Source organism: Salvelinus alpinus, chromosome 8 (genome assembly GCF_045679555.1).
Source record: "Salvelinus alpinus chromosome 8, SLU_Salpinus.1, whole genome shotgun sequence".
In the NCBI taxonomy this organism is placed as follows: domain Eukaryota; kingdom Metazoa; phylum Chordata; class Actinopteri; order Salmoniformes; family Salmonidae; genus Salvelinus; species Salvelinus alpinus.
The window spans coordinates 41,006,495-41,022,452 of NC_092093.1; the positions used below are offsets into that span (position 1 = coordinate 41,006,495).

The following is a 15,958-nucleotide window of genomic DNA, read 5'->3' on the forward strand; positions in this document are numbered from 1 at the left end:
GGAGTATGGTCCAATAAATCAGAATGTAATAAAGAAGTAGGCTAAAGGGATAGCTGTCTGACTAAGGGCCAGGGACAATGTATGTCGATTTCTTCCCAATTCTAAATCAAATGGTTTCTCTACCATTGAGGAGTTAAATGCTTTTTCACCGTGGCTCCCTATTCCATACATAGTTCTGTAGTTTTAACAGGAGCCCTATGGGCCTACAGCAAGTCAAACTTACTCCATAAGCACCATATTCCATACATAGGGCTCTGGTCAAAAGTCGTGCACTATGGGGCCTACTCAGTGTGACCTTGTGGTTAGCGTGTTCGCCCTGAGATTGGAAGGTCGATACCAAACTATAAGAATAGGACCGGATTTGTCTCGACTTGGCACTCAGCATTAAGGAAATAGATTGGGGGTAAGGAAGGCCCTGCGACAGATTACAGTTCTGTCCAGGGGGTGTACTTGTACCCTCACGCTCCTATGAGTCATTCCGGCAAACTTTCACTGGGAAGCACCACTGGGGCATCGGAAAAATTGTAGGTTTATACTGCAGCACAGCAGTAATAACAAGGTAAAATGAGTAGACAGGGTGTAGCCTACACACTACACAGCTTGTGGGGCGCAAAAACAGCTGCTGTACCCTCTAGTCAGGCACTTGACCTGGATCGCTGTAGTGCCAATGGAGTGTGTAAAACAAGTTGTTATAAAAGGATAAAAGTGTTTAGTAGGGGAACTTTAGAATCACGACAACAAGGGAAAGGAACCGTCTGATGTGGTGGTGTTCCCTAGAGACGCCTGTGCTCAGACCAGGGGGGGGGGGTAATTTAACAATGACAGATAGAATCCCTGGATACAAACACCACGGAGGGGATGGGGCGTGTGCGTGGGTTTCTCTCTGGTACCCATCCTACCAGGGATCTGGAGCCCAGGCTGGAGCAGCGGAGTGACTCGAGCTCCTCGGTCATCTTGGAGGCCAAGGCCTGCAGGTAGCCGCGGGCGTCCTTCTCATCGCTCACCCTACGGGGGTCAAACAGACATCAGCTTAGGAAAGGTTTCTGAAGAATCTATACAGGCCTTACACAGGGTTTACTAAGCCTTACATTCATTAAGGCACACCATGGCAAAACATTTTTAAACAGAAAAGGAACATTTGCTATCCTATTGGACAAGTTCACGGCCCCGTATGGCTGCCTTTCCGCTCACCACTGGATGATCTCGGCAATCTGGGCCTCCCAGTGAGCGACGCTCTCCTTCTTAGAGACCAGGTCCTGTAGCTCGTCCTCCAGCTTACGGTTCTGAGCGGTCAGCTTGTCCACAAATGTACACAGCTGAGAGAGAGAGAAAGCGGGAGATAGCAGGAGATGGGGGGGGGGAGAAAGAGAGTGACAGGAAAGGAGAGAGCAGGAAAGAGGTAGAGAGTGGGGGGAGAAGAAGAGAGCGGTAGCGAGAGAGAGTGTCAGGTTAAGTGTCCATTCACAACACCCGTCTTTCCCACAGCGTGTACCTCTGTACCTACGTGTGGTCCTTACCCTGTCGGTCTCCGCGGTCAGCTTGCTGTTGTCCACGGTCAGCATGCTGCGCTCACGGTCGTACTTGTCCTTCAGAGCGCCCACTGCCTCCGCCATTTCGGTTTGCCTGCACACACACGCACAGAACGAGATCTCAAGTCTGCAGGTCAAACAAATAAAGCGGTCACCCCTTGGTTACACAGCGTGGGGATGGGGCAGGATGTTAAACATGTATTGTAAATGTTTATCAGCACAGCATTATGACAGCATTTTCTAAACTGCAGACGGTTCATAGATGCAAGTACTGACCATCCATGAGATCTAAACGATAGGCTTGTTTTGAAGCTATAGTGCTTGTTTATAATTAGGTTGTTCACAAAGATTGGAGTAAAACAAGTTTATATTTGGGGTTCTGATGGGGTACGACAGTTGAACTGAGCTCATAAGTTAAATTCTCCAAGAATCAATGGGTATAAATAATGAACTTAGAAAAAAATTGTTTTGTTACTTTAGCCATATAGTGGATGCCAGCCTAGCCCACCTCTCACTCTCGACAAAGCCTATGCTATTAAAACCTGTTCTAGCTAAACGTCTACTATCCTAACCCACCTCTTGCTCTTGGAAAAGCATATCCTAAACCCACCTCTCTTTCTTGGCTTTCTCCAGCTTGTCCTTGAGCACGAGCAGCGCCTTGTTAAGGGAGAGCTGCTGGCCCTCTGAGTCGCGGAGCTCCTTCCGGAGGCCCTTGAGCTCGCTGGTGTGGGAGGCCTCGCGGCGCACCAGCTCCTCCTCGTAGAACAGCACCTTCTTGTCCAGCTCCGACTTTACCTTTAGCCCTGGGCTGCTGCTTCCGCTGCCGCACGCGCTGCCCAGCTGCTTCACCTGGGGGGGAGGAAGTGAGAGAAATGGCAAATAAACAAAAAGTGTACAACATGAAAGAGAGAAAGTTAATAAATCCTCTTAAGGATCTACGGGATCGGTGTCCCTATACCGGGACGGTTGTTGCAAACGTGTGCTATTGTGACTAGAATGATGTAAGTAACAACAAACTTTCCAGGACATAGACATGTCTTATAGGGGCAGGAAGCTTAAATTCTTGCTAATCTAACTGCACTGTCCAATTTACAGTAGCTATTACAGTGAAAAACTACCATGCTATTGTTTGAGGAGAGTGTACAACAAAACTTTTATCACGGCAACTGGTTTGATACATTCATCTCTGAAGGTAAAGAATGTACTTACATTCAGTAATCTTGCTCTGATTTGTCATCCTGAGGGTCCCAGAGATAAAATGTAGCATTGTTTTATTGGATAAAATCCATTTTTATATTAAAATGTAGGAACTGGGTTCTACAGTTTGAACCCCTGTTGAAAAGGAAAAAATCTGAAAATGGGGTGGACAAACTGACAGGCTAGCAACCTCTCAAAAACGACAGACAAGGATGTCTGTAATGCTTCTCTCATTTTTTCTCTCATCATTATTGCCTTGCTTCCTGGAAGCCAAGGTACCTCCCAATCCAGCCCTGACTGAGTCAGCCCTGGTTTAGATGAGAAGTATATACAGTAAAGTAGTTTTGAATGCCAGGCCACAAACCTTGCTCTAATGCAACCCAGCCAAGCCTCCATAATGTTCTATGGGGGCCAGCTGTTAGTCTAGACCCATTGCCAACAACAACAAACACACACAACTATATATAGCCATGCCAGAGGGAAGACCCCTCAGCTAGCTGGGGGGAAGGGAGGGGAGAAGGAAACCGATAGAGCAGGGGGATAGGGGAGAGAGTACGAGGATAGGGAAAAGGGTGGAAAAGGAAGGGAAGCATAGCAGGGAAAGGAGAAAGAGGTAGGCGGGAGAAGGAGAGGTACTAGTAGGGGTAGGGAGAGGAGAGTGGAGACAGGTAGAGGAGGGAGAGGGGAGAGAACTTGAAAGGGCACTGGAACATTAGTGAAAAGGAGAGTGTGAACTCTGACCTTGAGGGTCTCCAGTTCCATCTCCAGCTGTTTGGAGTAGACCTCGCTGTGCTTGCGCAGCTTATGCTGCTTAGATGCCTCCGCCTTGGCATCCTCCAACTGGGCCTCCAACTAACACGCAAACACATGGAGACAAAGCAGAGGTTAACGTCATCATACACACAGAGTTTTATATCCTTCTATCAGGAAATATTTATGCACACATATACCACGTTCTCATTCTGAACCACACCAAACATTCATGGGCATGTATTGAGTAAATATGTGTATTGGCATTATGCATACCAGTACTGTGAATATGAATGAACAATATTGGGAGATGGTGAGGAGATGAGACATTGGTCTATCATCCTGCCACCATTGAACCCTCCCTGGCCCCATTAACTTTAGCTGGGGTCACCAAAACCCATGTGGACTCTGTTAGCGCTCATCTCGGGGAAGGCCTGAGGGTGCATCTCAATAGTCTAAATAGTCTAAACTCTTCATCTGCACTAATCTAAAAACACGGCCAAAGCAATATGGGAGGAAGCCTACTAGGAGTTTGCTTTAACCTGCCTAGTTCTTCAGTGGAGGTGGAGGACGCTATTTTAGGACTACTGAGATACAACCCTGGGTTGTTTCGGCAGTGTGTGTATTATGTTTCCTAATTAGCCCCTTAAAGGGCTTTACAAACTATACGCAAACTGAGCTACGGTGTATCGTATACGGTCCGTTCCAAAAATTCAGCCGCACTTTGGTACGTGGACCTGTGTAGAGAGAGACGCAAACAGAGTGACGCAAACGGAACTCCGTCGTTCCGTTTGCATAGAGCCCCTAAGGGGAGCCGTATAGGACATCCCAAGTAGAGGCTTCCGCTGTCGCCAACGCAGACAGCACATGAAAGACGAGGCCCTTAAGGGGATACTGACATTCAGATGGAGAAATAAACACATAGATAAAAGCTGATGATAAAAGATACAGCTGGAGAGGAGAGAAGCTAGTGTGTGCTTTCTGAACGGCAGGAGGAGCCATAGCACTAAAACTGGTTGTGTGTTGAGGTTTAGAGTCTGGTATTCTTGTATAGACACACTCACATAAGCACACACACACACACACAGTTAACAATACACATATCAACCACAACCAATACACTCAATTATTCCCTCATCACAGAAAGCTAAACATTGCAAATTTGTTTAATGTTGCTAACACATTGCCATTCCGCCTCCGGCATGCTAACTTTATCCACAATGATTAGCATGCTAAGTGCTAGTGAACTTAATGTTAGTAAGCTAAGACTTAGCAAGCAAAGACTTAGCAAGCAAAGACTTAGCAAGCAAAGACTTAGCAAGCAAAGACTTAGCAAGCAAAGACTTACAAAGACTTAGCAAGCGAACAAGATAAACGTTAGCAAGCTAAGAGTTAGCAATCTAAGTACTAGCAAGGTAAAGGTTAGCAAGCTAACTGTTAGCGAGCTAAGTGTTATAAAGCAAAGTATAACCGAGAAAATTGTTAGTTAGCAAGCTAAATGCTAGCACTTTAAGTGTTAGCATTAGTGAGCAGTGCGCTAGTCAACTTTTACGTCTCACCTCCTTGCGAGCCTTCTCAGTCTTGCGGATGTCCTGGCGCACTGCGTCCACCTTCTGCACAGCAGCATCCATCTCCTCCTCCTTGTCGCGGAGCTGGCGCGAGAGGCGCTGCTTGGTGGAACGCAGCTCGGCCATGCGTTCACTCAGCTCAGAGAACTCCTGAAGGGCCAGTTTCCGCTGGCTATGGGCCTCCTTCAGCTCCTTGGTCTGGGACTTCAGGCGCTCCAGGGACTCCACCAGTTGCTGTTGGTGGAGATGGAGAGGGGAAGCAGGGGGGTGAGAGAGAGGTGGAGAGAGTGGATAAGGGAGGGAGTGAGAAAGAAGGAAAGAGGGTGAGAGATGTGGGGGAGGTAGGTTGTAGATGGGGAAGAGATGGAAGGGAGAGAAAGGTAGAGTGAAAGGGTGGGTGGGTAGGTGAGAGAGGGGAGGGAAATGGAGAGAAAGAAAGAGTCAGGAGAGGGAAAGATGGAAGGGTGGGAGGGAGGGAGAGGGCAGCAAAAGAAAAGAGAGAGAGCAGAGGAGGCAGGAGAGATGGTGAGAGGGAACCAGACAGAGCCAGACAGAATGAAAGGTGAGTAGATGAGGAGAGGGAGCGAAAGCATGAGAGAAAGAGAGAGAAAGGAGGACCGCATGAGAGGAGAGGAATCGGGAGAAAGAAAAAGTCATCAGAGAACTACCAATTATAAGCTCGACTGACACTATAAAACTTACATAGACAATTAGCACCGAACAAATTCTTTAAAGGGAAATTCCACCCCTTTTCAGCATTCAATTCATCATCTCCAGCTCCACCCCAAAATGTGAAAATGGTGAGATTCTATGGCTGCCTGAACTTGTCCAATAACAAACACATGGTGTGCACTAATAAAAATTACCCTGGAGTAGGGGGGTGGGGTTGAAGGTCAGGGGGGGAAGAAAAGAGTGATGTTACCTTGTGGATTTCCTCCTTCTCTAGTCTCAGGGCTTTGACCTGCTTGTCCAGGGTCTTCAGCTTGGAGGAGGAGCTCTCGAAGTCCTGGCGCAGCGTCACCGCCTCCTCCAGCTGGTGCTCCAGCTTATCAGAGTCTGAAAGACAGCGAAAAGGGGAGGGACTTCCTGGTTAGCAGGATGGTGATAGATTAGGGTCAATGTTTCCCAAAAGGTCACAATTTTACTGGACAGTGGCTTCAGACTGGGCTTCAGGGAGAAATCTTTGATTTATTTTGTAAAAAACATAACTAATAAAATATAATACTTTGTTTATGTGAAAGGTGACAAGAACTGAGCCCTACAGATGAAGAACCATAGATGTGCCTTATATATACACACGGTACCAGTCAAATGTTTGGACAACACCTACTCATTCAAAGGTTTTTCTTAATTTTTACTATTTTCTACATTGTAGAATAATAGTGAAGACATCAAAACTATGAAGTAACAAATATATTTGAGATTCTTCAAAGTAGCCACCCGTTGCCGCTCTTGGCATTCTCTCAACCAGCTTCACATGGAATGCTTTTCCAACAGTCTTGAAGGAGTTCCAACATATGCTGAGCCCTTGTTGGCTGCTTTTCCTTCACCCTACGGTCCAACTCATCCCAAACCAATCTCAATTGGGTTGAGGTCGGGTGATTGTGGAGGCCAGGTCATCTGATGCAGCACTCCATCACTCTCCTTCTTGGTCAAATAGCCTTTACACAGCCTGGAGATGTGTTTTGGGTCATTGTCCAAATGCAGCGTATCGCTGCAGAAAACTGTGGTAGCCATGCTAGTTAAGTGTGCCTTGAATTCTAAATAAATCACTGACTGTCACCAGAAAAGCACCCCCACACACACATATATATATATATATACAGTTGAAGTCGGAAGTTTACATACACTTAGGTTGGAGTCATTAAAACTCGTTTTTCAACCACTCCACAAATGTCTTGTTAACAAACTATAGTTCTGGCAAGTTGGTTAGGAGATCTACTTTGTGCATGACAAGTAATTTTTCCAACAACTGTTTACAGGCATATTATTTCACTTATAATTCACTGTATCACAATTCAAGTGGGCCAGAAGTTTACATACACGAAGTTGACTGTGCCTTTAAACAGCTTGGAAAATTCCAGAAAATTATGTCATGGCTTTAGAAGCTTCTGATAGGTTAATTGACATTTTGAGTCAATTGGAGGTGTAGCTGTGTGTCACGCCCTGACCGTAGAGATCCTTTTTTGTCTCTATTTTGGTTTGGTCAGGGCGTGAGTTGGGGTGGGCATTCTATGTTTTGTGTTCTATGTTTTCTATTCTGTGTGTTTGGCCGGGTGTGGTTCTCAATCAGAGGCAGCTGTCTATCGTTGTCTCTGATTGAGAACCATACTTAGGTAGCCTTTTCCCACTTGTGTTTTGTGGTAGTTTTCTGTCTTTGTGTCTGTACCAGACAGAACTGTTTCGTGTTGTTCGATTTTCGTTTATAACTTTGTTATTTTTGTCGTAGTGTTCACTTCTCATTAAAAGGCATGAACACTTACCACGCTGCGTTTTGGTCTCCTCCCTTAGACGATCGTTACAGAACTACCCACCTCCAAAGGACCAAGCAGCGTGGTATCGAGGAGCAGAGGGTTCAGGACTCCTGGACTTGGGAGGAGATATTGGACGGACAGGGACCCTGGAGACAGGCTGGGGAATATCGCCACCCGAAGGAAGAGCTAGAGGCAGCGACAGCTGAGAGGCGGCGATATGAGGCAAGGCAGCGCAGCAGGCACGAGAGGCAGCCCCAAAACATTTTTTTGGGGGGCACACGGGGAGATTGGCGGAGTCAGGCGATAGACCTGAGCCAACTCCCCGTGCTCACCAGAAGCAGCGTGGTACTGGTCAGACACCGTGTTATGCGGTGAAGCGCACGGTGTCGCCAGTGCGCGCTCATAGCCCGGAGCGCTATAGGCCAGCCTCCCACAAGTGCCATGCGAGACTAGGCATCCAGCCAGGGCAGATTGTGCCAGCTCAGCGTGTTTGGTCTCCGGTGCGCCGTTTCGACCTAGGGTATCCTGCGCAGGCTCTGCATACTGGTTCTCCGGGGCGCTGGGAGGGTTCAGTTCGTCCTATGCCTGCGCTCCGCCCGTGCCAGGCGAAAGTGGGCATTGAGCCTAATGGAGAGGTGCGAGCGTTGAGCACCAGATCTTCAGTGCTCCCCCACAGCTCGGTTCGACCTGTGCCTGTACTCTGAAGGGGCCGGGCTAAAGTGGGCATTCAGCCTGGAGGAGTGGTGCCTCCTCTGCGCACTAGGCCTCCTGTAGGTCTCCCCAGCCTGGTGGGCCCTGTGGCAGCCCCACGCACTAGGCTGTCTCTGCGTCTCCTCCCTCCAGAGTCTTCCTCCAGTCCGGCCCGGAGCCGCCCTCCGTCCCGGAGCTGCCGGAGCCGCCCTCCTGTCCGGAGATGCCCTCCGGCCCGGAGCTGCCGGAGTCGCCCTCCTGTCCGGGGCCCGCTGCGAGGGTTCCCAGTCCGGTGTCGGCGGCGATGGTCCCCGCTCCAGAGGCGCCACCTAAGTGGGCCAAGCCTAAGGTGGAGCGAGGTCCACATCCCGCACCAGAGCCGCCACCGCGGATAGATGCCCACCCAGACCCTCCCCTATAGGTTTAGGTTTTGCGGCCAGAGTCCGCACCTTTGGGGGGGGGGGGGGGGCTAGCGAACCACGTGCCAGTCAGCTAACCTAGCCAGCTAGCGAGCCACTTGCCAGCCAGTTGCATCTTTGCCATATAACCAGAATGCTAACAGCCAAGTTAACAAATCCACCAAGCCGCTCATACCAAATGAACTACATTATGTCAATGAATAACAAATAAAAATGGGTGACGTTAGCTTGTTAGCTTAGCATTAGTTGTGTCCATCTTACTAGTTAAGATGACCCTTCATGCGATGGGGTATCCAAGGAAGGAGGCAGGCCGTGGTTCTGTTTCTAAAATGTTCCATGGGGAGAACCTGGAGGAATTGGGTGTGCTATGAGCGGGGTCCTTCTCTAGTAGTCGTCTTCAGCTGCAAGACATGCCTATGCCTCTTTCACATTATGGAAAATACTAGAGTGTTCCTAAACGTGTTTCCTGATCTTCAGGATGGCTGGGTATAACACGAACGGGTGAATTCCTCTTGCTGTCATCTGTCGTTTGACGTGGTCGAAGGATTTCCTCTCCAGTTTCGTTGCCGTATTCTGGGTAGAATGCCAGATTGGGTCTCCTATGTCTCGGTGGGTTCTCCAGGGATCTGGTTCACCGCAGAATATCCACTCGGTCCTCATTTGTTAACTTCTTCTTAATAGGGGGCGCTGTTTTCACTTTGGGAAAAAATCGTGCCCAAATTAAACGGCCTCGTACTCTGTTCTAGATCATACAATATGCATATTATTATTACTATTGGATGGAAAACACTCTAGTTTCTAAAACTGTTTGAATTATATCTGTGAGTAAAACAGAACTCATTTGGCAGCAAACTTCCAGACAGGAAGTGAAAATTATGAAAATGGGGCTCTCAGGGCCTGCCTATTCAACTGGCTTATATTTATGGATCTGTATGCACTTCATACGCCTTCCACTAGATGTCAACGGGCAGTAGAAGGTTGAATGGGGTGTCTAGCTTGATGTGAGGCCGAATGAGAGCTTTTGGAGTGACAGGTCCGCTCTTTTGTCAGTTTTCAACTCCACATTGTCTTCTGAAATGTGTTACGTATACACGACGAAATGCTCCGGCTCTGATTTTATTGGATACATATGAGAAAAACATTATAAAGTAGGATTTTTCAACAGAGTTTAACCAATTTATTCAACGTTTATTGGGACTTTTGGAATTTTTCGTTCCAGGCGCAACGATTTCTTGGACATGTGCTAGCCAAAGTTGCTAATTCGACAGAAGAAATGGACATTCTAAAACCAAACAACGATTTATTCTGGAACTAGGACTCCTTGCACAACATTCTGATGGAAGATCATCAAAAGTAAGAGAATATTTATGATGTTATTTCGTATTTTTGTGTTTTATGTTGGCTCCAACAAGGCGGAGAATTGTAGGGCGCTGTCTCACAATATTGCATGCTGTATGTTGTACTAAAGTTATTTAAAAAAATCTAACACAGCGGTTGCATTAAGAACCAGTGTATCTTTCATTTGCTGTACAACATGTATTTTTTAGTAAAGTTTATGATGAGTTCTTTGGTTAGATTAGGTGACTGTCCAAAATATCTCCGGACATTTTGGTGCATTGTGGCTACGTATTCACAATGTAAAACCACGATTTGCAGCTCTAAATATGCAAATTTTCGAACAAAACATAAATGTATTGTATAACATGATGTTATAAGACTGTCATCTGATGAAGTTGTCCAAAGGTTAGTGATTAATTTTATCTCCATTTCTGGGTTTTGTGAAAGCTATGTTGGCGGTGAATAAATGGCGTTGTGCGTTTGGCTATTGTGGTGAGCTAATAGAAATATATATTGTGTTTTTGCTGTAAAACACTTAAAAAATCTGAAATATTGGCTGGATTCACAAGATGTTTATCTTTCATTTGCTGTACACCATGTATTTTTCATAAATGTTTTATGATGAGTATTTATGTATTTCACGTTGCTCTCTGTAATTATTCTGGCTGTTTTGGTGCTATTTGTGATGGTGGCTGCAATGTAAAACTACGATTTATACCTCAAATATGCACATTTTCGAACAAAACATAAATGTATTGTATAACATGATGTTATAAGACTGTCATCTGATGAAGTTGTTCAAGGTTAGTGATTAATTTTATCTCTATTTGTGGGTTTTGTGAAAGCTACCTATGCGGTGGAAACATGGTGAAAACATGGCGTTGTGTGTTTGGCTATTGTGGTGAGCTAATATAAATACATATTGTGTTTTCGCTGTAAAACATTTTAAAAATCGGAAATGATGGCTGGATTCACAAGATGTTTATCTTTCATTTGCTGTGTTGGACTTGTGATTTCATGAAATTATATTATATGATATCCCTGTCCCGTTAGGCTAGGCTATGCTAGTCAGCTTTTTTGATGAGGAGGATCCCGGATCCGGGAGGGTGACTCGTTAGAGGTTAACAGGCAGAATATGAGGGTGCGGGGACGGCTATGGTTATTACTGCCACTGTAGATTCGGTGTGCCCGTTGAATTTCAATCTTCCTCCCTTGTAGCAATGGTATCCATTTTGGTAGATTCTCCTGAAGAAAACCTTTTGAGTCAGAACACTCTGCAATTTTTTTCCAGTAATAGCCTCAAAAGTAAACCGAGGGCACATCAAACACTTTCAGGTATTTGACCTTTGTGTTCCAGCCAGGCGTGATTTAAACGCCCAGACAGTGTTGAGTTGCCAGTCAATGACGTTGGGTTGCCAGATTGTGTTACATTGAGAGACACTGACCTGCAAGTTTCTTCTTGAGCCTCTCAATCTCTTCGTTGAGCTTCTTCATCTCCTTGTCTCGGCCCTGGGTGCAGGCCCCGCGGCCCGGCCCGTGGAGAGACTGCACAGCCTGAGTGGACTCTGGAGGGGGTCAGAGGGGGCAAGAAACACAGGTCAAGGGTCAGAAGTCATGTCCACTTTAAACTGTGGGTCACTAAGGGTGCGTATCAAGGGTGTCTGTGTGTGCATGCTTTGTGAGTGTTTCTCCTGGCCTCGCTGGTGTGTGTCTACGCATGCGATCTGTGTGTGTGTTTCTTTTTTCCCTCTCACCCTGCAGCTTGCGACTCAGCTCCTGCTTCTCCTGCTCCAGCCGGCGGATCCTCCTCTCAAAAACCTCCACCCCTAGCTCCCTCTCCTGGTCCCTGGGACCGCCCTCCTGGGAGCCCCCGTCGGACAGGCCGGCCCTGTTGACGCTGCCGCAGTCCGAGAAGCAGCTGTCCGTGGTGTAGGTGAAGCCCACGAAGGGCAGGTGCTGGCCAGTGAAGCCGGTGTGCGTAACTGGAGGGGCAATGTCCTGTTGGGTAGGAGAGAGAGAGAAAGAGAAAGAGAGATCGGTTAGAGTCGAACAGCCAAACTGACCAAGGGAAGAGGTAATTAAACTACTGAGGTCGTGGAGGACAAAAACACTTCTGGTTTTCATTCTTAACCAGGGACTTGGGACTGTAACTGAGTGTCTTCTGCTGGCCAATCAGTGAAATAGAGTTCATTCACTTTAGCTTGGCTGGCTAGCTGTTTCCCAGTTAGCATTAATTAGCTAGCTTGTTTCCAGTTAGTGTTAACGAGCTAGCTTGTTTCCAGTTAGTGTTAACGAGCTAGCTTGTTTCCAGTTAGCATTAATTAGCTAGCTCGTTTCCAGTTAGTGTTAACGAGCTAGCTTGTTTCCAGTTAGTGTTAACGAGCTAGCTTGTTTCCAGTTAGTGTTAACGAGCTAGCTTGTTTCCAGTTAGCGTTAATTAGCTAGCTCCTTTTCAGTTACTGTTAACTAGCTAGCTTGAGTCTAGGTAGCATTTGCTAGTTAGCTATTTTTCTGTTATCTTTAGCTAGATAGCTTGTTTCCCCAAATCCACCCACCGGGTTTTTAAGAATATCGTCGTCTACGTCGAAGTTGGAGGTGTCAGATGGCGAGCTGACGTCGGGGATGTAGGGCGCCTCGGTGTAGCGGATGTGATCCCAGTCGATGCCAGCGAAAAAGGGGTGGTCCTTGAAGTCGCCGATACCGTTCTGGCCCAGGCGGCGCTCGCGGCCGCAGATGAGATGCGAGATCAGGTCCTTGGCTTCCTCCGACACATCGCTGATGTTTGAGGGGAACTGGAAACGCTCCTGTAAGAGAGCAGGGAAGAGAGGAATGAGAGGAAGAGGGCCCTTTATGCAAGGCATTGAAAAACCTCCCTGGTCTTTGTGGTTGAATATGTGTTTGAAATTCACTGCTCGACTGAGGGACCTTACAGATAATTGTATGTGTGGGTTACAGAGATGTGGTAGTCATTCAAAAATCATGTAAAACACTATTATTGCACTCAGAGTGAGTTAATTAACTTATGTGACTTGTTAAGCACATTTTTACTCCTGAATATATTTAAGCTTGCCATAATAAAGGGTTTGAATACTTATTGACTCAAAACATTTCAGCCTTTCATTTGTAATTAATTTGTTGGGTGCGGAGTGATTATTGCGGATTATTGTGATCTCTTGTGATCTCTTGTAGATTATTCTGACGTTTTTCATATGACTAATGAAAACTTGCTATGTCCTCATTGAGATTATACAGAAGTGTTCAATACGCCTTATTTATACACTTTTGTAATATTTATGAAATGCATATTGTTATATTTGGTAGCACTTATTTGTTTTTTCCTTTGCCTCCAACCCCCTTCGATGTGTCGAACGGATATGGGTGGGGCCAGGTCTACATAAGGGTGCAACTTTCAAAAAATTCCAAAAGCTCTGACGAAGGCCGTGTGGCCGATACGTAAAGCTTATTAAATATCGGTGATACTATCAAGAGCAGTGTGCGGTTTCCTTTTTTCCTTCAATTAATTTGTTGGGAAAAAAACACATTTTAATATCCACTTTGACATTATGGGGTATTGTGTTTAGGCCAGTGACCCAAAAATCTCAATTTAATTTTCAATTCAGGCTGTAACAACAAAATGTGGAAAAAGTCAAGGGGTGTGAATACTTTTTGAAGGCAGTATTCTATAAACAATCTATAAACCATGACAGACTATTTCAACCCATTCAAAATTAAAATGCCTGGAATATTTGATAAGTATGCCCTGTAATTAACAGTGAAATACTGTACATTTGAAAGTAAACAATCAGTAAACCGTAAAAAAAAAAATGATTCAACTGTTTGGAATATGTAGCACTTATTGCTGGCCAATAGATTCAGAAAAGGAGGCAGGAAAAGCATATGCGAGTTGCTAGCTGTCACTAAGGCAGTTTGGATGCTGACAACACACACACAAGCTAAATTCACTAGATTGTTGCAAGCTAGTCACTAGGGCCCCCTCAATTTGTCCTGACTCAGAGGTAGGCAACACGCTGGTCCTTAAACACAGTTCTAAGACCAGATTTCCCTACCCATACCTGTGACCCAATTCTCTTGCATGGCATCCTATCCTTGCTTCCTTTCCTTGTTTTTAGGAATGGACACAAATGTGTGAAAGCATAGACTTTCCAAGGCCCGCTTTCCGCTTCACCTCACCACATTGTCACAACTAAACTAAACTTTTCAAAAAAATGTCAGCCAGTTTCCTCAAGTTTACCTCGTGGTTCATGATCTTGCCGTAGGTCTCCACCAGGGACTCGGCATAGAAGGGCGTCTCCCCGTAGAGCATCTCGTACATACAGACCCCCAGGGACCACCAGTCACACTCTGGGCCGTACTTCCCCATGCCGTCCTCCATGGCCTGCAGGATCTCAGGGGAAATGTAGTCCGGAGTGCCAACAGCCACAGACGACTGGACCTAGAATAGGAGAGGATAGACGGGGGGAGAGAGGTTGGGAACTACAAATGAGGGGTGGAATTGAAGGGTTGTCAGAGAAGCACGATTTAACATTGTACTTGTAAAGAGGTCCTGCTGTGGTGAACTCAGAGGGGTTTGCGTGTGTATAATGAGACCCTATTCAAGTATTAAAAACCCAGTTCGAGTTTGCTCGGATATGAGCGTTCAAATACTATTTGAAAAACCCACTATGGCCTTCAAGCACCTCATCAAGTTTGAACATTTAAATATTAGAAACATTTAAAAGCAAAGTTATATACAGGGGGTACCGCTACAGAGTCAATGTGCGGGGGCACCGGTTAGTAATAAGACTATATACAGGCGAGTACCGGTATAGAGTCAATGTGCGGGGGCACCGGTTAGTAATAAGACTATATACAGGCGGGTACCGGTACAGAGTCAATGTGCGGGGGCACCGGTTAGTAATAAGACTATATACAGACGAGTACCGGTATAGAGTCAATGTGCAGGGGCACCGGTTAGTAATAAGACTATATACAGGCGGGTACCGGTACAGTCAATGTGCGGGGGCACCGGTTAGTAATAAGACTATATGCGGGGGGATACCGGTACAGAGTCAATGTGTGGGGGCACCGGTTAGTAATAAGACTATATACAGGGGGGTACAGGTACAGAGTCAATGTGCGGGGGCACCGGTTAGTAATAAGACTATATACAGGCGGGTACCGGTACAGAGTCAATGTGTGGGGGCACCGGTTAGTAATAAGACTATATACAGGGGGGTACAGGTACAGAGTCAATGTGCGGGGGCACCGGTTAGTAATAAGACTATATACAGGCGGGTACCGGTACAGAGTCAATGTGCGGGGGCACCGGTTAGTAATAAGACTATATACAGGGGGGGTACAGGTATAGAGTCAATGTGAGGGGGCACCGGTTAGTAATAAGACTATATACAGGGGGGTACAGGTACAGAGTCAATGTGCGGGGACACAGGTTAGTAATGAGACTATATACAGGGGGGTACCGGTACAGAGTCAATGTGCGGGGGCACCGGTTAGTAATGAGACTATATACAGGGGGGTACCGGTACAGAGTCAATGTGCGGGGGCACCGGTTAGTAATGAGACTATATACAGGGGAGTACCGGTACAGAGTCAATGTGCGGGGGCACCGGTTAGTAATGAGACTATATACAGGGGTTACCGGTACAGAGTCAATGTGCGGGGGCACCGGTTAGTAATACACCAGTCTCAACGTCAACAGTGAAGAGGCAACTCCGGGATGCTGGCCTTCTAGGCAGAGTTCCTCTGTCCAGTGTCTGTGTTCTTTTGCCCATCTTTTCTTTTTCTTGGTCAGTCTGAGATATGGCTTTTTGATTGCAACTCTGCCTAGAAAGCCAGCATCTCGGAGTCACCTCTTCACTGTTGATGTTGAGACTGGTGTTAGGTAAAATTAGGTAAAACTGATTTAAGTTTCCCTGCATTAAAGTCCCCGGCCACTAGGAGCACCGCCTCTGGATGAGTGTATCCTGTTTACT

The 15,958-nt window shown here is 46.4% G+C and overlaps 1 protein-coding gene across 5 annotated transcripts in view; it reads right to left on the reverse strand.

Moving 5' to 3' along the window:
• LOC139583136 (serine/threonine-protein kinase MRCK beta-like) overlaps positions 1 to 15,958 on the reverse strand; it is a 129,340-nt gene that overhangs the window by 46,972 nt on the left and 66,410 nt on the right. For all 5 annotated transcript variants that reach the window (XM_071413919.1, XM_071413920.1, XM_071413917.1 and 2 more), the window contains exons 7-17: positions 14,218 to 14,418; positions 12,521 to 12,769; positions 11,720 to 11,963; positions 11,411 to 11,530; positions 5,967 to 6,100; positions 5,036 to 5,278; positions 3,468 to 3,578; positions 2,140 to 2,378; positions 1,518 to 1,623; positions 1,192 to 1,316; positions 900 to 1,005 (exon numbers count right to left, since the gene is read on the reverse strand). In XM_071413919.1, coding sequence (XP_071270020.1) covers positions 900 to 1,005; positions 1,192 to 1,316; positions 1,518 to 1,623; positions 2,140 to 2,378; positions 3,468 to 3,578; positions 5,036 to 5,278; positions 5,967 to 6,100; positions 11,411 to 11,530; positions 11,720 to 11,963; positions 12,521 to 12,769; positions 14,218 to 14,418 — 1,878 coding nt within the window. The remainder of the gene's footprint in view (positions 1 to 899; positions 1,006 to 1,191; positions 1,317 to 1,517; positions 1,624 to 2,139; positions 2,379 to 3,467; positions 3,579 to 5,035; positions 5,279 to 5,966; positions 6,101 to 11,410; positions 11,531 to 11,719; positions 11,964 to 12,520; positions 12,770 to 14,217; positions 14,419 to 15,958) is intronic.